Genomic DNA, 25,816 nt, shown 5'->3' with positions numbered 1-25,816 from the left:
ATAAGACAATCACAGAGCCCGTTTCCGAGCTCACCCCTGAATGTGTAAGCTTCAAGAAGATCAATCCCTACTAATTGAATTCATTTAAACTCCACAAGTTGGATTTCTTACTTGAGTTTTACCAGAAGATGATGGGCCAACCAATTCTGTCAACCGTCCCTCATGTAATCCACCTTGAAGAAGCACATCAATCCTGACCATTCATGCAACTGGAAAAATTAAAAGGTAGCTTCTTAAAGTAACGAGTTAAGTATACAAGAGTTCAGATGTCATAAGCAACTCAAGTACAAGATACCCTTCACAACCAGTGGATAGAACATGCTTATTCAGTTTAGCATCTTCAAGCAACTCCACTCCATTCAACCATGGTTGATGCTGACTGTCTACGATAGAGAGAACTCGAGTGATTCCCTATTTGGATACCATAAAATTAGTGTACTGCACTTCGATGGTGATACAGGCAGCATTCAACATTTAGAACCAAATTCCTAGTAAATGTGGGTAAAAGGATGCAAATTAACTCCATCCAACAAATTAGATTTCATAAAATCAGGGACAGATCTAGATTGAATGGATTGAAAAGCAATTTAGACTCTCTAGTTTCTAATTACTAAAAGAGAGTTACACTTAAAACAGACAATGTATGTAGCAAAAAAAAAAAAAAAAAGATGCAACATTGAACCATATTTATATGATCAGAATACTTGAACCAGAAAACCAACACATACATAACACAGTTCTTGCAGCAGAAACTAACCTGTTTCAATTCCTTTGAGGTGGCATGATGTTCCGCAAAAGCAACTAGCACATAGAGATCATGGACTAGAAAATCCTCCACTGCAACAAGATGGATATTATTTATATATACATGTGTACACTCTCTCTCTCTACCATTATACTTAACCATTGCCATTTCCTATTACTTTAGGTTGTGTTTGGTTGCACCAAATATCATGAAATGTTATTAAATTTCATTATTAATCAATTCAATTTGGTGTCGAATATCATGAAATTGGTGCAACCAAGCTCAACCTTTATTAAAAATCTAGAAGTAGCATGTAGCTTACACCACACGCTATGTAGCTTACGCCTCACGCTTCAGGGGGTGAACACTATGCTACAAGCTATTCACTATTTAAAACACCGATCGTAATCAATACTCCACTCTTTATTGGAGCCATTTTCAGTCTTTGTTGCACATGACCAAACCATCTCAATTTTCTCCCCATCATTTTCTTCTTCTTCTTCTTTTAACCTATTATTGGGATTACTCCTAGACAGCTTTTGATGACCTCATACTTAATTCTATCCTTGCTTTTCACATCCATCTCAACATCCTTGATCACTGCAACCCACAATCTTTGCTCATGTTGCTTTAAATTCCCAGCACACTATCATGTAGCATAGCCAATTGGATTGTTTGTCTTATAAAGTTTGCCCTCAAGTTTCATAAGCATGCAGCAATCACACAAAACTCCAGAGGACATCTCCACTTCATCCACCCTATTGTATTTCTAGTTGAAACTTCCTCATCAATCTCCCCGGCCTTTTGAAGAATAGAATCAAGGTAACAATACATGTCACTTTGAGCAATCTCTTGGCGATCAATTTCAATAAGACTATCCTTTATAACTGATCTTGCTAAAGTTGCTCTATAAATACTCCATGTTGATTGCACTAATGTTTAATCATCTAGACTATAAAGCCTTCAAACCTCCAGTTTAGCATTTGCCCCCTCTTTTCTCTCATCGACCAACACCACATTATCCACCACCAACAAACACCAAAGGATCCTATCTTTGACACTAGTGGTTAATGCATCTATAACAAGTGTAAAAAGGTAAGGGTTGCCAACTCCTGATGAAGAACCACTACTACTGGAAACTATCAATCTCACCACTCCCTCTTTGTAGTTTATGTTCGTGACCGGTTCTATACAAATTGATATAGTCAAAAGATCCCCAATAACAAATCTGCACAGCATGTATGGCATCAAATGACTTCTGAAGATGTACAAAAGTCTACTAACTTTTCTTAAATCTCTACCTATGTGAAGGCATAGTACGAAAGAGCCGCACAAAAAGTAATCAAGCACAAGTAGATAAATGATAATTGATAAGTGAACAAATTTATCACATGGGTCACTGTCAGATTGACAATCAAGATATCAGCTGGTTTTCCCACTTCTCTATTCCTTTTGGACGATATGAAAACCGCATTATGCAGAAAACAGTTTCCACATTTTCCGTCTCAAACCAACATCCAATGTATTCAGGTCGCACCAGAAATAACGGATATAATTAGGGAAGAATTGCCCATAATTTGTGGACACATCTAAATGTGTTCTAAATCAGAAATGTCATCGGAATTTCCTTCTAAAAATCCAAAAGTCCTCCAAATGATGTTTTTCAATAGAAGAATTTCAACATATACATAATCATGGCTCTGATTTCCATCGTACCGACAATTCAGGTATGCTATGGAGTAATGCTCCAGTACAGCTGGATGTACACGCAAATGCATACTCTGGTGCCGTTGGACATGAGGACAATCCAATCATTGATCGGACCGTCCATTGGATCCATCCACTCTTCATGGGCATCACTAAAACGTACAGTGATCACAGGATATATTGACCTTTCTGTTATAGCCATCCGTTTCCCAAGCTATAGATCAGATGATTAGCATTGTCCGATAGAACTGATTCTTGAAACTCATGCTAAAAATCCAAGGTGGAGCCAAGTGAATGGACGGATTGAACTGACAAGATCACCTTTTCCGTCACAAACGATCTAGCCCGTCCATAGTTTAGGGTATTTAGCAGGACGGTTACGATTCTCCAATGACTATAATTTTTGTAATGGTGGCCAAAAAAAGGATGGATGAAACAAATGAACGGCCCGGATCGATGATTGGACTTCCAGCGAGTCCAAAAGCACCTGGGTGCACAGAAATTCTTCGAGTACATATAGGTGTACTCCAGCATTACAAAAGAAGCAGACAACAGGAAATGAAGGAACTGAAAATGCAGTTATGAGAGAGAGAGGGGGGGGGGGGGGTGGGGGGGGTGCGGAAGGAGAGAGAGAGACCTGAGAAGATGTTGTGAGATGCGCAGAACTGCTGGAAATTGGCGTCGATGATTGGGAATTCCCGTTCCAGAGATTGTAGAAGTGTCATCTCTCTCTCTCTCTCTCCGTCCCTCCCTCCTCTCTTGAATTCAGAAGGGTTTTCATGGACGCGAATTGCCTGTGCCCCTATGTCGGGCCCACAGAGATTCCCGTCACAAATCCACTCCGTCCATCAGTTTCTAAACACCGTAAAAAAGATAGTTTTGGAAAAATCAATAGACAAACGCTCAAATGAGCCACACCACAGCCAACAGTGGGGATTGAATGCTTACCTTTGGAAACATTATGGGATCCACAAAATTTTTGTATCAGGATGATATTTCTGACTAGAGTTTATCTGAGTGGAAAAAACCCTATGAACGGTTTGGATGGCATATAAACATCATGGTTGGCTCCACAGAGGTTTCAGCTGTGAACATTTCCGTTCTTTCTGTTTCGTGTGGTGTAGACCACGTTAGCTTTTTATCCATCTGATTTTTGAAATAATGTCCTTTTGTGGTCTTTAGAAACCGATGAACGGAGTGGATTTGTCACGGGAATCTAAACCGACGAGATTGTGCATACCACTTTCAAAACATCACATACTCAATATAAGATTGGTTGAACAACCCTAACCTCTGATTCGTGGACACTTGTTGGTGGAAATTGGACGGTTGGATGGTTTTCATTCTTAACCGTCTAGTAAATGTCCACCAATCCGTAGTAAGACAACCAAATAATTTAAATTTTTGGCTCTTGATTCTCCAAAACTGGGTACCGTAATTTGGACAGTTTAATTTCACTATTTGTACGCCACTTAGTGCAATTTCTAAGTACTTGTTAAGGGCCTGTGGATTATCTGCCACGCTCCGGCAGAGTATCAAACTCTTTCTCTTTTTTCTTAGAGGCCCGCGAGAAATTTACGACTGTACGACCCATTTACGAGACCAACCCACCTCATTTTACCTTGCAAGAATAAGCCCCAGCTGTACGGACGCCTTCCCAAAGGTCGAAAATGCCCCCTGCTTTTTCCTTCAAGCGGATCGGCCGCTGCTCGAAGACGAGCGCTGACGCTCCTCGAACTCCGAGTTCTACGAACGGTTCAAAAGAGATCAACGGTACATAGGCCCCACAGTTATGTATTTATTATATCCACAACGTTCATCCATATTTCGAGATCATTTCGGAGCATTATCCCAAAAAAAAAAAAATTTCATATCCAAAGATCAACTGGACCACACCACAAAGAGCAGCAGAAAATTGATTTTCACCGTTGAAACTTTTGTAGGGCCCACCATAACATTCATTTTCCATCCAATCTATTCATAAGGTCACAAAGACCTGGATGAAGAGTAAAAACAAATTTCGTAATGATCCAAAACTTCTGCGACCCCTAAAAGGGTTTCAATGGTAGACGTTCAATCCTCCACTGCCTTTTACAGTGTGGTCCACTTGATAGCTAAATCTGTCTTAATTTTCTTCTCAAGACTTAGTACGAGTTCGCCAAATAGATGGAGGGTTTGGATATAACACATACCTCATAAAAGGACCCACAAAGGTGGTGGGGATAACAAGAAAAAAAAAAAAGCCTGGAATCTATGGCTACGGATTATAACCGTAGCCATAACCACAGCCCATGCTCTTCCGATATGTCCTATGCTATGTATCGAAGGTCTTTCAATATGTACTTCGATATATCGAAGGTCTAGAACTGTCCAGCAACTTTGCATAAAAAATCCTGCAATTTTCGATACATATCGAAGTGTACTCAATATTATCGAAGCTATAGCTACGGATTATAGCCGTAGCCATAACTGCAATCTGTAAAATCTATGCAAATTTATTTATTTTTATTTTTATTTTTACATGGAGAACTTTATTCTACCTACAATTTTCTCTAATACATAGTTATATAAATATGTATATATAAGCATAAAAATAAAAAAATAAAATTCTCTCTTTTTTTCATTTTTTTCTTTATTCATTTAACAAGAATATCTTCTAAACCAAAATTAGTTACTTGATGTACCCTATATGATTTTGGGGTAAGAAAAGCTACTTTAGCCAACTAACCTAGTTATTTTTCAAGATTTCATCAGGTTGATGGTCGAAAATCCATTTCATTCACTTTGCAATCAATTTCAATCAGTTCGCAGTCAATTTCATTGATTTCATTTACTTCACAGTCATTTTCATGCATTCACGGTCGATCCCGGCGATTCTGTTTTGATTCACGATCATTTCCATGCATTTCACGGTCAATTCCCTTCACTTCATGGTCATTTTCATGCATTTCACGGTCAATTCACTTCACTTCACGGTCATTTCCATGCATTTCATGGTCAATCCCGACGATTCCGTTTTAATTCACGATCATTTCCATGCATTTCACGGTCAATTCCCTTCACTTCACGGTCATTTCCATGCATTTCACGGTCATTTCCCTACACTTCACGGTCATTTCCATGCATTTCACGATTAAACTCGACGATTCCGTTTTGATTCACGGTCATTTCCATGCATTTCACGGTCAATTCCCTTCACTTCACGGTCATTTCCATGCATTTCACGGTCAATTCGCTTCACTTCATGGTCATTTCCATGCATTTCACGGTCATTCCCGCCTATTGCGTGTTGATTCACGGTCATTTCGACGCATTTCACGGTGAAGTGTAGCGATTGGACCATGAAATGCGCAAAAATGACCGTGAAGTGAAGGGGCGTGACCATGAAATGCGCCGAAATGACCGTGAATCAACACGGAATAGGCGGGAATGACCATGATATGCATGGAAATGACCGTGAAGTGAGGCGATTGGACCGTGAAATGCACGGAAATGACCGTGAAGTGAAGGGGCATGACCGTGAAATGCGCTAAAATGACCGTGAATCAACACGGAATAGGCGGGAATGACCATGATTTCCATGCATATCACGGTCATTTCGACGCATTTCACGGTCATGCCCCTTCACTTCACGGTCATTTCTGTGCATTTCACGGTCAATTCTCTTCACTTCACGGTCATATCCATGCATTTCTCAGTCATTCCCGCCTATTCCGTGTTGATTCACGGTCATTTCAACGCATTTCACGGTCATGCCCCTTCACTTCACGGTCATTTCCGCGCAGTTCACGGTCCAATCGCTACACTTCACCGTGAAATGCATCAAAATGACCATGAATCAACACGGAATAGGCAGGAATGACCGTGAAATGCATGGAAATGATCGTGAAGTGAAGCATGCATTGGTCTGTGAAATGACCGTGAAGTGAAGGGGCATGACCGTGAAATGCGTCAAAATGACCATGAATCAACACGGAATAGGGGGAATGACCATGATATGCATGGAAATCACGGTCATTCCCGCCTATTCCGTGTTGATTCACGGTCATTTCGACGCATTTTACGATCATGCCCCTTCACTTCACGGTCATTTCCGCGCATTTCACGGTCTAATCACCTCACTTCAAGGTCATTTCTGCGCATTTCACGGTCAATTTGCTTCACTTCACGGTCATTTCCATGCATTTCACAGTCATTCCTGCCTATTCCGTGTTGATTCACGTTCATTTCGACGCATTTCAAAGTCAATTCCCTTCACTTGAAGGGGCATGACCGTGAAATGTGTCGAAATGACCGTGAATCAACACGGAATAGGCGGGAATGACCTTGAAATGCATGGAAATGATCGTGAAGTGAAGCGAATTGACTGTGAAATGCACGGAAATGACCGTGAAGTGAAGGGAATTGACCGTGAAATGCGTCGAAATGACCGTGAATCAACACGGAATAGGCGGGAATGACCCTGATATGCATGGAAATCACGGTCATTCCTGCCTATTCCGTGTTGATTCACGGTCATTTCGGCGCATTTCACGGTCATGCCCCTTCACTTCATGGTCATTTCCGCGCATTTCACAGTCCAATCGCTTCACTTCACGGTCATTTCCATACATATCGCGGTCATTCCCGCCTATTCCGTGTTGATTCACGGTCATTTCGGCGCATTTCACGGTCGTGCCCCTTCACTTCACGGTCATTTCCGCGCATTTCACAGTCCAATCGCTACACTTCACCGTGAAATGTGTCGAAATGACCGTGAATCAACATGGAATAGGCGGGAATGACCGTGAAATGCATGGAAATGCCGTGAAGTAAAGTGAATTGACCGTGAAATGCATGGAAATGACCGTGAAGTGAAGGGGAATTGACCGTGAAATGCATGGAAATGACCGTGAAGTGAAGGGAATTGACCGTGAAATGCATGGAAATGACTGTGAATCAAAACGGAATCGTCGGGATTGATCGTGAAATGCAGGAAAATGACCGTGAAGTGAAGCGAATTGACCATGAAATGCATGGAAATGACCGTGAATCAAAACGGAATCGCCGGGATTGACCGTGAAATGCATGAAAATGACCATGAAGTGAAGTGAATTGACCGTGAAATGCATGGAAATGACCGTGAAGTGAAGGGAATTGACCGTGAAATGCATGGAAATGACCGTGAATCAAAACGGAATCGCCGGGATTGACCGTGAAATGCATGGAATTGATCACGAAGTAAATGAAATGAGCAAAATTGACCGCGAACTGATTGAAATTGACCGTGAAGTGAATGAAATGGATTTTCGACCATCGACTTGATGGAATCTTGAAAAATAACCAGGTTGGTTGGCTAAAGTAGCTTCTCCTACCCCAAAATCATATAGGGTACGTCAAGTAACTAATTTTGGTTTAGAAGATATTCTTATTAAATTAATAAAGAAAGAAATGAAAAAAAGAGAGAGAGAGAGAGAGAGAGAGAGAGAGAGAGAGAGAGAAATTATATGCTTATATATACATATTTATATAAATATTTTTTAGAGAAAATTGTAGGTAGAATGAATTTCTCCATGTAAAAAAATAAAAATTTAAAAAAAAAAATCATAGATTGGCACAGACTACAGTTATGGCTACGGTTATAATCCGTAGCTAAAGGTAAAAATACCTTCGACACATATTTGCAGGATTTTTGAGGCAAACTCACTGGACAGTTCTGGACCTTTTTCGATTAATCGAAAGACCTTCAATATATCGAAGTACATATTGAAAGACCTTCGATACATATAAAAAGACATATCGAAATGGCAGGGCGAGGGCTATGACTACGGTTATTATCCGTAGCCATAAAAAGCCCCGTAGCCGTAAGTTCCTAGTTTATTTATTTATTTATTATTATTATTATTATTATTATTATTATTTTGCTGTTGCAATCCCCACCGCTTTTTGTGGGTCCTATTATGAGGTATGTGTTATATCCAAACTGTCCATCTTTTTGGCGAACTCGTATTAAGGCTTGAGACGAAAAATAAGACAGATCTAGCTATCAAGTGGACCACACTATTAAAGGCTGTGGAGGATTGAACGTCTACCATTGAAACCCTTTTAGGGGTCACAGAAGTTTTGGATCATTATGAAACTTGTTTTTCCTCTTCATCCTAGTCTTTGTGACCTTATGAATAGATTGGATGAAAAATAAATGTTATGGTGAGCCCTACAAAATTTTTAATGGTGAAAATCAATTTTCCTGCTGCTCTTTGTGGTGTGGTCCAGTTGATCTTTGGATATGATTTTTTTTTTTTGATAATGCTCTGAAATGATCTCGAAATATGGATGAACGTTGTGGATATAATAAATACGTAACTGTGGGGCCCATGTAACTTTGATATCTTTTAAACCGTCCGTACCCACCAATTTGCTTAAAGGAAAAAGCAGGGGCATTTTTGACCTTTGGCAAGTCGTCCGTACAGCTGGGGCTTATTCTTGTAAAGTAAAATGAGGTAGGCTTCGTCTCGTAAATGGGTCGTACAGTTGTAAATTTCTCCGCGACTTTACAGGGTATACCGTATACGGATGGATGAAAAATGCTACAGTAGTCCACGCTTGAAGGGCGCGACTTGGCTGGGACCCGGATCCAGCGATGTGGTGGTACCCTGACCGTGGGACCCACCTTGATGTATGCCTTGCATATCTACACCGTTCATCTGTTTTTACAACTCATTCTAAAGCATGATCCCAAAAATGAAGCAATTCAAATCTCAGGTGGACCACACGGTAGGAAACAGTGATGAATGATTATTAAAAACTTTTGTGGGCCACAAAAGTTTTAGATCAAGTTGATATTTCAGTTTTTCCTTCATCCAACTATGTATGACCTTATCAATAGGTTGGATGGAAAATAAACATTATAGTAGACCATACAAAGTTTCTAGTGGTGGGCGTTCAATGACCACCAACCACCATTTGCCGTGGTGTGGCACCTGAGATTTGTATCTATTTCAATTTTTTTAGTTCATGCTAAAAACATGAGTTGTAAAAATAGATGGACAACATAGATACACAATGCATACATCGGTCAGGGTACCACCCACATCACTTGTTCCGGGTTCGGACCAAGTCGCATCAAAACAGTGGCATGAGAAGTTTGATTCCAAAATACTATCTCATGATTTCATGTATAATGTAGCTGACAAATGCATATGCTCTAAAGTAAATGGTAGTTATATCGTTATTATTTGTCTGTATGTTGATGACATGTTAATAATAAGTAATAAAATGGAAGGTGTGACTGAAACAACGAGGTTTCTATCTTCCGTATTCAAAATGAAGGATCTTGGACAAGTTGATACCATCCTTGGTATCAAAGTTAAAAAACATTGTGGGAGTTATGCTTTGTGTCAATCTCATTATATTGAAAAGATACTAAACAAGTTTAACTATCTAAATATAAAAAAAGCAAAGACCCCATTTGATCCAAGTATTAAGCTAAAAGAAAATACCGAAAGAACAGTTGCACAATTAGAATATGCGAGTGCTATAGGGAGTCTTATGTATGTTATGCAATGCACTAGACCTGATATCGCATATGCTATGAGTAAACTTAGTAGGTTTACTAGTAACCCCAGTACTGAACACTAGAATGCAATCAGTAGAGTCCTTGGTTACTTAAAAGCAACCAAAGACTTAGGACTATTTTATTCAGAGTTTCCTGCCGTATTGGAAGGATATACCGATGCGAGCTGGATATCGAGTGCAGGGGACAACAAGTCTACTATAGGGTAGGTATTCACCCTAGGAGGTGCAACTGTATTTTGGAGATTCAAAAAACAGACTTGCATAACGCACTCGACTATGGAGTCTGAATTCATAGCCCTAGCTGCAACAGGCAAATAGGCTGAGTGGCTAAGGGATCTTTTATTAAAAAAAAAAATCTATGTAAAGCTTATATTGGCTGTGTCGCTACATTGTGATAGTGAAATCACATTAGCTAGAGCCTATAGCGGCGCTTATAATAGTAAGTCTAGACATATTAGTCTTCGACATGATTATGTCAGACAATTGATTCGAGATGGAATCATCGCTATTTCTTATGTGAAATCAAGCAATAACCTGACAGATCCTTTAACTAAACCTCTACCGAGAGAGGTAGTAAAAGCTACATCTAGAGGGATGGGGTTAAAACTCTTCAATCAAAGTTCCACCAGTGATGGTAACCCAACCTAAAGTCAGAAAATCTTTAATTTTGGATTTAATGGGTAAAAACAAGTCACTAATATGTGGAAAGTTTTCAACAATAAATTATAATATCTCATTCATAATAGATAAGTGCTGAACGTTATGAAAGAGGGTTGAGTCTTAGAACTCTTAATGAAATCTAGTTTATAGGATAAGTGTCTTATAGTAACGGAGACACTGGAAGGATTTCACATATATGAACGTAGAGATGGTGCTGTCTCTCATGAGAGTTAGGTGTTTTCTCTCGGGATCATTCACGAATTAGGATAAGCACATTGCCATTAATTGTGCTGAGCAAGATTGTGGGAACTCTAACAAACACATAGTGAATATGTGTGTGGTTTCTCCGACTATCTAGAAATAATTGGTTCAACGCTACGGCTACCAGTCATTTCGACAGAGTTTTGAGATACTTACACTAGGGAAAGATTAAAATCGAAAGATATTTTTCTTTATGCATATAAGCTGATTATTCTGGCAGAAATGTTTAACCGAGAAAATATATTTTTTAAAAATTAAGTGGGGGATTGTTGCAAAATATTGATTTTATAAAATATATTTTAAAATAAAAGATAATAGAATATATTAAAAAGATTTTGAAAAAAGCTTTTTGGGGGTTTTTAAGAATAGTCCCGCATGGGCAAGGGAAGAGAAAATTTTATGGTTTATATGAAGGATGTGAAGTATTATTATACTTACACACTTGGTCCAAAGGAGAATGGAACTTGTGTATTTCAGTGTGTATCACTGGAACACCCCCGCGCGCGCGCTCGGGCTCGGGCTCGGGCACGGGCTCGGTCTCAGTCTCGGTCTCGGTCACGGGCTCGATGCGAGGGCGTGGGCGTGTGAGGAAGTGTGGCTGTAGAGGCACTAGTGGCGCACTTCGCACGTCCGCATCGTATCGCAGAGGGTCGCTCCTTTACGAACCGGAGCGAGACGTGTGCGAGTCGCGGTGCGACTAAGTGGCTAAGGCAGAGGCAGATGGTTGGCTAGACGAAATCTAGAGGACTGAATGAGAGTCCCTCTGAATATATAGAGAGCTGAAAAAAGAGTTGTTACAGCAGATCTATAACAGTTGTGCCATTAGTACAGGGTCCAGCAATAACTGCTGCATGGCTAGCCCCACAGCTCTAAAACGGCTAGCTGCTGTCTCATAATAGCCAGCATGCAGCAGCTTAATGGCCCATGCACAACAGTTAAAAAACGGCCATAAAACGGCTAGTTTTCTCCAACAGGTAGAAAACGGTCATGGGATTTAATTCCCTGGATCATAACCCCCAGCCACCATAGCCTATAAAAGGAGGGCCTGGATGGGTTTCCAATCCATCTCTCAACTCACTCCATCAAAACCATACGAATTGAAACAGCCCTCTATTCCTCTCCTATACTCCAGCAAGACAGCAAGGGTTCAACCCTTTGCTTGAAGAACAGACCAACGGTGTGGTCTAGAATGGTTCGACTGAACCAGTGGCTGAAGATTTGACCAGTGCAGTGGTCTAAATGACATAATTTTCTTCTCTTTCTTTCTTCTGGGAATTTTCTTTTATTGCATTTTTGTCAGACTATGTGTAACAGAGTTCCAATAGGTGGGCCTTCGTGTTTGCTGAATGCAGATCCACACCAGGCTCGTCGTATCCTAGAAACGGTTTGCCTATAACCTATCAGCATACTCAATTCACTTGAGTAGGGGCAAATAACATTTTAAGGACAGCATTTCAGACGTGCTTCAGCCTGTCCATATTTTAGATTAATTTGCATTTTTCGGATTCCATATTTTACAGAAAAAATATTATTCTGTAAATTTTCAACATCCAAAACTCAAGTGAACCACATCACAGGATAGTGTGTTGATTGAACACCCACCATTAAAAACTTATTGGTGGTACAAAAGTTTTGGATCCCTTCATCTAGGTCTGTATGACCTAATCAAATAGCTGGATGTCAAATAAACATTACTGTAAGGCTTAGGAGATTTTTAGCGGTGGACATTCAATCACAACTATTTTCCTGTGGTGTGGTCCCCCTAAGATTTAGATCTACCTCATTTTTTGAACTAAGCCCTGAAATGATCTGAAAAAAAAATATATAAACAGTGTAAATAAAACACATACATCATGGTGGGTCCCACAGAGCACGGCTACAGAGGCCTCACTAGCGTGGCTAGTGGAGGCCTCGCTAGCCCAACTCCGTCCAATAATAAATGGTATGGCCAATCCAATCAAATGGCTTATCCCTAAAGCCAAGACATGTACCAATGATTCAGTACATTCCGTCACGGTTTACAATAATTGCATTCCAATCCTCTTCTTCTGACAAGCAGAAAAATCCTATTGGGTCACATCATCTTACCTGCAATGCTAACAATGTTAATGATGTGGACCAATTATAATCCCGAAAATAGGATTCATTACAATTATGGCTTCCCCACTCATTCATTTCTTCAGGATCATTTCCCTCCTGAAGAAAGGGTTAATTTCTTATATAGAAGGAAAAATACTAAACTTCCATTTTAAAAAATATTAAATTCTCATTTAATTTCTCATTAGTTTGTTTTTTTTCCCCTCTCCTTTTTCCTTTTACAACTCTACTATGATATTTGATCATTCCTCATCGAGTAACATGACCAAATATAGGGCTTCCCTCCCTAGTGGTGCTAGATCACCACTCATTATTGCCAACATCTCACGACCCCTACCACTAAAACTCACCCACTACAACTATCTTTTGTGGTGTGCCCAATTTCTTCTTATGTTACTGTTGAGTGTTAAATATTGCATATTTTTCCCTACTTATATCTTAGTTTTATGAACATGATACTATTTAATGTTATATTTTATACATGTTTAAATCTGAGAGATTGGATTGAAAAGAATGTTAAAAGTATAAATTTAATGCTCAAGAATCACCAAGGCAAGAAATGGATGTTAAGAGACCAAGATTGAAGAATTTATATGCCAAAGATCTAAGGAAACCAAGTGAGGAATAAAGCGACTTAAAAATTTGAAGTGAAAAAAAGAAATCTGCATGATTTTCGACTAGCCTAAGCTCTGGCTCGATGAACCCTGGCTCTGGCTCGACTAGCCTAGGAAACTTCGACTCGAACTTCAGTAACATCATCTTTTAAATTCGCGTGATCCTCAACCAGTCAAAGACTTCCCTCGACTAGTCAAAGGTGACTCTCGACCAGTTGATGATTTCTCTCAACTAGTCGAGGGTTAGGCAGATTTTGCGCGGACTGCATAAATTTGAGGCGGTTTCTAGATTTTTTCAACTTAGTGCGAAAGTTAGAGTTCCCCAACTATAAATAGGTGTTCTTAAGATGATCCAAAGCATATTTTAGGGTTTAAGGAGTGGAGCAAAAGGGTGGAGCCGTCGCCAAGAGTTTTCTTCTTCTTCCTTAATTTATTTTTATGCTTTTCTTAAGATATTTTTGTTTAATCATGCCTATGGTTAACTAAACTTCTTAGCTAGGGCTAAGAGGTGAAGCTTGTAACATAATTGAGATGTTTACTTTACTTTGATTCTTATTTATGTTGAACTTTATTGATTTCTAGTTTGATTTTAAGGAATATTTTTAGTTTTCTATGGTTTGTTGTGACTTAAATTACAATAGACGCTATGATAGCTTTGAATATCTTCTTTTCATATTTGAGATTATGAGATTAGTAAATCCTATTGTTTTCCATCGTCTCATGGGCATGGGTGGGTGATGAAATCCCTTCCAATCTTCACAATCCTCATTCATTGATAATTAGGTCAATGAAAGTTCAGATTTGATTTAATTGCTATATTTTCCAATTGGATAGGATAAGACTCCAATTCTAATTGTGTTACTTAAATCAATTAAAGTAGCATCTTAATAACTAGAAGTGGATCATTGACACCGTAGTTCCCACCTTTAAATTCACAAGTTTCAATTACATCATTCACAATTACTCTTTCCAATTATTCAAATTTACATTTACATCTTCTTCTAGTTATAGTTCTAGTTACTTTCTGAAACGTACGAGATTAGTTCCTATGGATTCGACCACGGTCTTACCGGGATTATTACTACATCGCAACCCTACACTTGGAGTTGTGAACAATTATAACCATACCAGCTAATGAATTACATGGATGGTTCACATCCATGCCCACATAAGCATCTTCTTATTTCCTCTAATAATTCATCCACTCTAAATCATGATTATACCCTCAAGATCAATTATTTTCAACTGGATTATCTCCTCCCTTTCTAAAAGAGTCCTTGATAATCTTGTCATTGCCACCATTGCATTCAATGTATGGTCCATATTAGTTCAAACTTTCCCTTTGTCGTCCTGTCTTTATGGTACAACGTTTGAAATTTCAACTTTCAATCATGAAGTGAGGCTTTACCTCCATCACTAACTATCTGCAAGCGATAAAAACTTGACTGACACACTTATAGCCATTGATAAACTCGTGAGCAAGGAGGATCCCATCCTCTATGTCATCAAAAGATTAGGTCCTAAGTATGGTCCTTTTGTGACCTCAATCACAACATGTGTTGGGTCAGTATCCTTTGTTGACTGAGTGCCTTCAACCTGATATTGAAAATGGGGATTTTGATCGGATCAAATAGACTGTCGATCGATCGATAAAATTTCTAAAATATAAGTCTGGTCGCTGGACACTTTTGAGCATGTTTGATTCGATTGAACATGAGGTATCGATTCGATCGATGGATCATCAATTGGAGTAAATTGTTCAATCGATGGTTCGCTCAACTCTTATGTAAGTGTGTTGTTTTGTTTCTAATTTTATAAGCAGGTTATATAAGTCGTGTTAATACATGATGAGGGTAAATTCAAAGACTGCAAACATGAAAATTAGGATTTTGAGAAGGGAAATTTCTCTATAAAAACCAAAGTTTCAAATCCATGTAAGTTGTCAATCTCTTATAACTTTCTGTTCATAGTGGATTGTTTATCGCTTGGTGTCATGATTTTTCCCGCAATGGCTTTTCTACATAAAATTGATGTGTTTTCTGTCATTCCTCAAAATTTTCACTTCTCTATTGCGTGTTTGATTCATTATAAGGTTGCTTCCATGCCTAAGTGTAGTGGTTGCACACAACAAGTGGTATCAGAGCATTGGCTTTATGTTTGGTCTTTTTTTAGATAAAATCTGAGACATTAGATCAAAGGGATCGAAGGGATTGAATGTGAAGTTTGAGACTAAGAAGTTTATAGGTAAAACAACTTCAAATTATGGAGGTTGAAGATGGAAGTGTAAACACCCTACCTCAGGCTAATAAGCTAATAGAGTTTGAACAGATTGATGGACAATCACACCCCGATCCTAAACCCTAACCCTAAAAGCCTAAACCCTATGAGCCTCAATCTTAAACCTTAACCCTATAAGCCTAAACCCTAAGAAACCGAGTCCTAAGCCTTAAACTCAGTCAACCTGATCAACCTAACCCGAAACCTTAGGAACCCAAAACCCTAGAGCGTGGAGTCAACTCACCCGGTCAACTCACTGAGTCAACTAAGTCGGTCAGCCTATCCAAGCTCATAACTCAGTCAACTCACCTAGTCAAGCCCAAAATCAAGTCCGAACTCAAGCCCAATCGAAGGAATGGTAGAAACCTCAAACCACCAACCCTTACATTAGAGCCTCCACACGCATGGAGGTTGTTGCCTGCTAAAGCACGGAGTCCAAGTGGGGACCGGCGGCAACCTACTTGCCGCCAGCCATGTGGCACTCCCCCTCTTTCGGGCAGCATCCCTCAAGAATGTGGGTTGCTCCTTTTTTGAACTTCAAGTGTGTGGTTGAGGTGCATTTACTCCGATGCACATCTCCCTACTCAAAATTACCATTTTACTAAGTCATCCAACCTATGAGATGATGTCATGTGACAATCTCATATCCCATCCATTCAATAATGTTTTACCCCTAGGACCATCAGGAATTACAAGAAAATCAGGATTGGAGACTATAAATAGCCCCCTTCCCTTCTCATTTGAAAACATACCAAGCTTCACAAAACATCGTAGATCTCTCGTACCCTCGGGGAATCCACTCTCATTCCTAACGATGTGTCCTCGGAAAGCCTTCTAAATTCAGTAAGAGGTGTCACAGGCACTCTTTGGTAAAGCAAAACGTTCTGAATCGATGAAAGAAGAGAATTGAGATTAACTTGATTATAGGGCGATTAGCGCAATTCAATTGTGTTTGGCCGACAAAGTCCTTTATAATGTTATTGATGAGAGGAGCAGTTGTGACATATTATTTGTTTTCAAGTTCAAACACTTGTATAATGAGTAGATTTTGAATATAGGGGCATCGTATTACATGTGTCTTCATCGAAGTTGCTTCGCCACGTACAACAAGCATGATAGTGATCTAGTTCTTATGGGCAACGATCATGTGTGTAAGATAATTGCAATTAGATAAGTCTATATAAGAATGTTCGATGAGGTGGAGTATACTTTGACCGATGTAAGGTACATCCCCGACTTAAAGAAAAATCTGATATTTTTGAGAGCTCTTGATGCACTCTGATGCAAGTTCTCTAGGTATGACGGTGTCTTGAAAATTTCAAAATGGGCGCTCACTATTATGAAGGCACAAAGTAGCATAAACATTTATTGGTTGATTGGGAGCACTGTATCAAGTGGAGCTAAAACATCTATAGTAAAGTCCACATCAACACGTTTATGACATGCATACATGAACTAATGCGGTATAAAGGTACTACACAATCATGATTTAATTCTTATTTTTAAAATTTTTTATTTAGATACATAGAAGCATTGCATATACGGTAAACAATCAAGATTGTCATTTAAAACTAAAAAGTATAGTAGTAAAGGATATCTTGACTATGTTCATTCTAATGTGTAGGGGTCGTCGCCTGTTGTTTCTGGAAGAGGGTCATCATTCTTTGTAACATTCATTGACGACTTCTCTAGAAAAGTTTGAGTTTATTTCCTAAAATATAAATTCGATGTGTTTGCCACTTTCAAGATGTGAAAGATTATGGTAAAAAAATCTATCAGGATGAAAACTAAAAGTTATAAGAACCGATAATAGCAAAAATTTTACTTATAAAGAATTTAATCAATTTTGTAAGAATGAGGGAATCATGAGGCATAACATAGTAAGGCAAACACCAAGGAAGAATGGTGTGGCAGAGCGTATGAATTGAATTATTTCGGAAAGAGCCTTAAGTTTGCTAAGTAACATTGGGTTGGGCAAGGAGCTATGGGTTGATGTTGTTAACAAGACTTGATATTTAATAAATCATTCTTTGTCTATACTAATTGATTGTAAAATTCCAGAGGAAGTATGGAGCGGTCAGGAAGTTGACTACTCAGGGCTGTTGATATTTGGTTGCGATACTTACTCTCACATACCATCAGTTGAGAGAGACAAATTAAGCCAAATGGGTAAAAAGTATACCTATGTCGGCTATGATGATGGAGTGAAAGGGTACAGAATGTGCAACCATGTTTCACAGAAAATCATATTTAGCCGTGACGTCAAATTTACTGAAGATTCCTTGTATCAGAAGGAGGAGCACAAGAAAACTAAAAAAATTGATTATTGATATTAAAACAGACAGAAGTGAAACACCTAAAAAAGTTGTGCCGTATGAAGAGGTGGTGACACCATATGTTAGGAGGAATCCACCAAAAAATCGTAGAGTACTATTAAGATATAAGAATTACTTAAATTTTGTATTTGCCTTCATTATGGATGAGGGGGATCCATCTACCTTCCAATAAGTATTTGATTATATAAATGCTGAGAAGTAAATGGTGGTGATGCATGATAAGATGGATTTTCTATATAAAAATCAAACATGAGAGCTGGTATAGCTGCCTATTGAAAGGAAAGCGATTAGGTGTAAGTGAATTTTTTGCAAGAAACTGGATATGTATAGGGCTAGACTGGTAGCGAAGGGTTATGCTAAAAAAAGAAGGTATCAACTTTCGTCAAATATTTGCATCACTTGTGAAGTAGGCATCTATAAAATTTATATTGGCGTTGGTTGCAAAATACAATCTGAAATTAGAATAATTGGATGTGAAGACAACTTTTCTACATAGGAAACTAAAAGATCAGGTATACATGAAACAACCTAAATGGTTCGAGGTACAGGGAGTAGAGAATAAGGTTTACTTATTAAAGAGGTTATTATACAACCTAAAACAGTCGCCTAGGCAATTGTATTAAAAAGTTTGATTCTTTCATAATGAGTCATGGTTTATCAAAAGTGAATTCAATCATTGTGTTTACTTCAGATCACTGGTTGATGGAAAATTCATTATATTGATATTGTATGTTGATGAATATTGGAGCAGGCTCTACCTAAAGTGGTCATGATCCATCATTATTCACATGATATTCATCTCACGGTATTGTACTTCTATTAGTTTATGTTGATAATTTTCTCTTGATAGGGATTGATACAACTGAAATCAAAGAGCTCCAACATATTATTCAGTCATACTTTCACATAAAAGATCCGGGCCCACTTACATACTTCCTTAGATTGGAAGTTTCTCGCACTAATTGTGGTATACTTGTCAGCCAGAGAAAATATACCCAAGATCTCATCGTCTTGTTAGTAGTCTTGTTTACTCGACGATGACTAAATCAAACATCATTTATGTTATTTAAGTGGTTATTCAGATCATTGTTAAACCCCGTACTCCATATATGACTATCGACTTGAAAATTATCCTTTACTTGAGAGTCACCATAAATCGGTACTTTTTTCATTAACGGTACTCCATGCCGACACTGATTGGGCTAGTCGTGATAGTACACGTTGATCAACCGATAGGTATTATATATTTCTTGACACTTCTCATATCTCTTAGAAGTGTAAGAAGCAGCTCACGGTCTCCAAGTCCAACACAGAAGTTGAGTATCGAGTTATGTCCTTTGCTTGTAATGAGAACGTCTAGTTACGAGGCATCCTTTTTAATTTCGGAATTTATGTAACTGCACTGACTCCACTGCTAGGTAAATTATTTCTAATCATGTCTTTCATTAGCGGACAAAACATATTGAGGTTGATTGTCACTTCATTTGAGAAGAGTTTCAGTCTAAAATTACTTCACTTTCACATGTGACGTCTCAGGATCAAATTGTGGATATTCTCACAGAGACTATAACGACTGTTCGTTAATCTTTCCTAATTCACAAACCGTTGTTGATTGATTCCCACATTAATTTGAGAGCCGGGGGGGTGTGATAGCGAAATATTTCCTTCCATGTATATAGATTTTATAATTAGTGATTCTTTTCTATATATTGGTTGAATATCTCTATAAAAGCTTCCTTTGAGGCTAAAGCAATATACAAAAAAGTCATTGCAGAATTCTCCACAATCTCTCATCTTTCAAGTGTTATCAGTGCTATCTATTGTCATTAATGATCATCTTGAGGAGGCCGTGTTTATGATTTACCTGCCCAAATTTTTATTGACCCACAACACCCTCATCATGTGTGCCTTCTTAAAAGGGGTTTAGACGGTCCCAAACAAACATCGAAAGAGTGGTTCTACCATCTCAATTGTTTCTTACATGATCATAGGTTTAAAAAATTAATAACAGATGTGTCTCATTTATCAACAATTTCAGGGGTACTATTACTTTTTCTTCATATATGTTGATGATATCTTATTAATGAGTAACAATGCTATGGTGATTTTTGTTATGATTCGAATCTTGAGTTCTTTTTTTTTTTTTTTTCCCTAAAGATTTTGGCCATGTCCATTATTTATTAGGCATGTCTATTAATGGTAGTCTATTTTTAAGCTAATAAGAGTATATCATTGAGTTACTAAACCGGTCATTATGCCAATCACATCATCTTTTTAACTCTCACTTCACTCAGGGGTCCATTATCGAACAACACATCTTACAAGAGTATTATAGGAGCACTCTAATATCTTTCTCTAACACGCCATAATGTTGTGAATAAAGTGTGGGGATACATGCTGTTGAGACTTAAATAATATATAATTTTCTCCATTTATATCTTGGTTTTATGAACATGAATCGGGTTAATGTTCTATTTTACTCATGTATGTGTTGCAAGGTGAATTTAAGAGCTTAGATTAAAAAAGGGTGCTAAAAGCATGAATTTGATGCTCAAGAATTACCAAGGCAAGGGATGGATTTTAGGAGAACAAGATTGAAGAATTCACATGCAAAGATCCAAGAAAACCAAGTGAGGAATGAAGAGAATCAAAGATTTGAAGTGAAAAATCCTGAAATCGTCCTAGAAAAGTGTATTTTAAAGCTCTGATGTCTATTTTGGAAAACTACGTAGTGGAAAATCTATTTTAAAACAAACTGTGCAATGTGAAGTCTATTTTCAAAAACTGGGTAAATTTGAGGCGGTTTCTAGAATTTTCTAACTTTATACGAAAATTGGAGTTCTTCACTTATAAATAGGGCTTCCTAAGGCATTCCTAAGCATCATTCAAGGCATCTCAAAGTAAGATTTAGGGTTTTTAAAGAGTTTTTAATTTTATTAAAGTTTTATAAGTTATTTAGATCTTTTCTATTAGCATTTATTTCTTTTTTGTTGCTTTTATTTCTACAATTTAATTATGTTTTTCTAAGTTCACTCTAGCCTAGGCTAGAAGGGAAGCACATGGGTTTAATAATTCTTTAAGTTATGATGATTGATTGTTTTAATAATGAGAAGAATGGTGTATGCATGTTATATATTATTTAGGTTTTGTTTTTGATCCTCTTGTGAGATCCATATGTTTCCATCATATGAGATCCACATTGATGGATAAGCTTACCTTGAATCAATTAGATTTCCTAGATAGGAGATGTTCTCAACCTGCTACATTTCTTTGATTCATTATCTCATAGATATTGAATACTTAAAATCATTGGCCGCTTGAGAATATATATCAATGGTGCAAATTCATGATTTTCTAATCTTTTATATCATTTATTAAAATATTTAAATTGTTTTATTTTCCGATTAGGCTGACCATAGTGCTCAGATCCTAGTTGTGTTATCCAAGTCATCATGATTTTGGAACATTAAACTATTTGTAAAACTTTGAAGTTTAGGTGTTGTTTAAATTCACTTGAAGTACATTCATTCAAAAATCCAAAAATCAAATCATCGGTTTAGTTTTTATTTCTTAGTTTGTTTTGCATTTGATTTTCTCATTCTCGCAATTCATCTCCCTTTGGAATTAACCCTGTATTCACAGGATACTACTTACGAACCTCTGCACTTAGAGGCAAGCAATTACATGCACGATTCTTCAACAGAATATTGGGCAATAGTCAAATGGATACTTCATTATCTCAATCACACCATTTCTTACAAGATTCTCGCTATACTAATAGTATACACTTATCGACATACATTAATATTGATTGGGTTGGATGATTTAATGATTGGAAATTTATCGGGTATTTTACCATTTTTTAGGCCCAAAGTTAGTTTCATGGTGCATTAAAAATTATCAGACTATAGCTTTATCATCAACTGAAGCTGAGTATCACTTACTTGCCACAACCACTGTCAAGCTAACCTAAATTCAATCTTTACAATGGAGATGGGAATATATTTTCATTGTCCATACATACTTTGGTCTGACAACATAAACACAACCTATCTTACATTCATTTCCATTCTTTATTCTCTGGAGAAGCATGTGGTTATGTGTGTTTGCATAACCGATTAGGACCGTCACAACTACAAACAATGTTGTCATGTGTGATCACATAAGTGATTATGCGATTGCACAATTGCATACGTGGACTTAGATCGCAAATGTGATAGTTGCATATGCCATGACATACTAAAGTATGTGATAATTATGCAACGGTATAATCACATAACTATGGTACACTCTATTATACGATGGCATAAGGGCCAATGGTCATATTTCTTGTAGATTGTAACAAGTTGTAACTTGCAGAGTTATACTTGTAACTTGTATTATATGCATATACTCATCAAGATTGAAGTTATTAATAAAGTCTTTATATTTATAGTTTTTATTAATTAATTATCTGGTACTGTCATTTATTTAAATTTGTTCTGCTATATATTATATAACTTATAAGTGGTTTACTAGTCAAATCACAATAAAATAGGTAAAAATTCTCAATCCAATCACTTGTAATAACTAGATATAGTTTTTCTTCTTATTATTATTTTTTAATTTTTATGATTTTTTAATTAAATTTTTTTTTTTTTTTTTAAAGAGCTATCAACCTGAGCGATTACATAAGCGATCAACCAGGCTAATGGCTTATGCGATGTGACGACATCGCCTACAAAACAATTGATGGGCATTTTAACAAATTGACTAAGTCCTGATTTCTCTCTCGCAATGCAAGTTGAACGTCTCACCAAGAGAGTTCTACTTGTGAGGCATGTTAAGGAGATGCACATTTTGAGCACATCTCCACATGAGATTGACCACTTCAATACCAATCCAATCGTAACTTATTATCTTGTAGAAGTTGACTCAATCTTAACAACTAAAGTTTACATGTATTTTATTTCATATATAAAATCGTACCAATATCTCTTTGCAACTAATTATATCTATATATCAAGTATAAACATAAATCAACAATCCACTCACTGGTGAGTAATTCAAACTCAAATACTTGTGATTACATTTTATATCTTCGATAATTTACATCACTTCCTTACAAGGATAGGGCAGGGCCGGCATGGCCGATTGCCACCCTTAGCATTATCCATCCATAGTAAGAATTAACTAATAGTATTGATTACTTAAATATTAAACCATGCTGTAAAATATATAATCATTACGATATGTAAAGATGCAATTGGGTATCATATAATTCTTCTATACTATGTAAGACTTTTTAAGGTGGGTCTACTTGATTAATGGTTTGGATCTACCAAAAATGATTAATTTGATCGAGCATAATAGTAGATCCCACTAAAGTCGTGTTTTGTTAAGAGTGGCATACTTCATTACACTATATTTATTGGATTTGGAACATTAAGTGTGGAGTTATAAATTAAGAGGAATTTTCATAGATTTTTTTAAATAAATAAATAAATAAAGTAAAAACACCTCCATCAAATTTTTATATAAATATCAACTGGGTCCCTACACCTACATATGATCGTGGACACAAATCTTTCCTATCCCTTAACGTCCTCTAAAGATGTAAGATGCAGAAGATTTGATCCGTCCAACTCATCCCATGGCTTCTCAAATAGGTATGCAACTTCAGATCTGATTATTTTGATTCCCACAATCAATATGCTTAGATCGATCTTATATTCTGCATTTTAGATCACATACCACACTAATGGTGCTTTACTTCCCCAACAGTCGGCTTAGCATGTGCCTCAGATCTCAACCATGCAAACAAGGTGTTCCTCTATAGGTTTGTGATATTATGTGGATATTATGTATTGATATTTGGAGTTGAACGTTGGCTGCTTTTTCATTTTATTATTATTTACATGTCAACCACTTAATAGTTTAAATATGGTTGTTAGCCAGACAGGATAAAGCTCAACTTATCAAATTTAAAATCTGGGCAAAGATAATCTTAAGTCTAGCCTGTTGGTTCTTTTTTTTAAAAAAAAAAAAAAAATTTTAATTCCTTAGTTGCCACGAATAAATATGCATCTATCTCGTATTTGAGAAAGAAGCTAATATTTCTTAACAGTCTAAGCCATATTCCTATGTCCAACTGCTAGTGAAACGACTTACAACAAGATGATATTTTCATATTTTATTTAACCTCTAGCTAACCACTGCTCCAACTATCTTAAAGAGCACAATCAATTTTCTACTCAAATACATTACAAGTAAGTTTTATTTTATTTTCCCCACATTTGTGCCTACTAAATTTACCTTGCATGGGATAATTTTCTGATGCAAATGCCCATTTCATTTTCACTCCTCTACGACAGAATATTTTACAATACATGATGAGCTCCTTTATTTTACCATTATATATAATCTTCCTATTTAGATGCATATAACTCTAATGTCTATAATTCATTCAACTAAAGTGATTTTAGAGGGATAGAATCTCAATGGTGGGCCTACATGATGGATGACTCACAATGCTTAGACCTTTCTTCTATACTAGATATGCATCATCCATTTTCATATCCATTACTTAACATTTAGGAGCATCTAATGAAAGACTGAACTATCAAGGGCCCCCATATGATAGACATCCCATATCCATTATGACATTTTTTTAGTATAATCAATGTTGATTATCTTAACCTTTAGAATGTATTTATTTCTAACTATTTGTGCTCCATCTAATCTACTTGAACAACAGATAAGAGTATCCTTTACTCATTTTTACATTGTAATGAAAGAGTTTGGATCCACTACAAAGCTTTGCAGGCTTACCTCCCAGAGGAGAGAGTTTGGGTCATCGGAAAAAGTATTAGCTACTGCAGTTGTAAGTAAGAATATCATTTTAGTGGTTTGCATTACAAAACATTACACCTTTTTACTTTAAATTTTACTATTGTAATACAATTTTTTCAATGCATATTACCAAAAGAATTTGTCATAGTAATAATAGATGGCATAAGGATGATTTTAAAATATGGCGATCCATTATTTATTTGAAAGTTTTAGCTATCAACATGCTTCGATTTTTTTCTTCTTTTGGCCCACTTCAGCTTTCTATGGATCTAATTTAAAAATGTATAAATATATGATGAAGAAAGTAGATTTTGCATCGCAAAATGTTGGAACTCACATGGATCTCGTGCTGTAAGTGCTGTCTATAAGAGTTGTTCTTATGATAACCAAAATTATCATCATTATCATTACTGAGCCAATACATTAATTTATTGTAGAACTATACACATGTAATTTTGTCTGTGGCACATAAATACATTTCTCTAAGCCCAGCAAATCATTGGACTAACATATTTGAGTCAACATTGATGTGGACTAGAACCCATGATTTAAAATTTTTTAATTTTGATTATACAATATTTCCCTTCTTGTGGCTTGATATCTGGGCCTACGTATTTGATGAGTTAATGTGATTTTTTGGATCTAATGGAAACATGAGTGGGCCCATTTGATGGACGAATTAGATAGGATATAAACATTACATTAGGGGCCTTGTAATGTTGTACCCATTTAGT

The 25,816-nt window shown here is 37.1% G+C and overlaps 1 protein-coding gene across 3 annotated transcripts in view; it reads right to left on the bottom strand.

Annotated features, from left to right (window-relative positions):
• LOC131253019 (DNA repair protein RAD51 homolog 4) overlaps positions 1-3,241 on the bottom strand; it is a 63,871-nt gene extending 60,630 nt beyond the window's left edge. For 2 of the 3 annotated variants that reach the window (XM_058253844.1, XM_058253846.1), the window contains exons 1-4: positions 3,090-3,240; positions 758-837; positions 296-411; positions 112-193 (exon numbers count right to left, since the gene is read on the bottom strand). In XM_058253844.1, the coding sequence (XP_058109827.1) occupies positions 112-193; positions 296-411; positions 758-837; positions 3,090-3,177 (366 nt within the window). In that variant the 5' untranslated portion in view covers positions 3,178-3,240. Of the gene's footprint in view, positions 1-111; positions 194-295; positions 412-757; positions 838-3,089 lie in introns of all 3 variants that reach the window. The other variant, XM_058253847.1, reaches the window with a different exon arrangement.
• Positions 3,242-25,816: the final 22,575 nt, after the last annotated feature.

The sequence above is a fragment of the Magnolia sinica genome, chromosome 8, assembly GCF_029962835.1.
Source record: "Magnolia sinica isolate HGM2019 chromosome 8, MsV1, whole genome shotgun sequence".
Classification (NCBI taxonomy): Eukaryota; Viridiplantae; Streptophyta; class Magnoliopsida; order Magnoliales; family Magnoliaceae; genus Magnolia; species Magnolia sinica.
The sequence above is the reverse complement of the archived record's forward strand: the minus strand, read 5'-3'. Positions and strand labels throughout refer to the sequence as shown.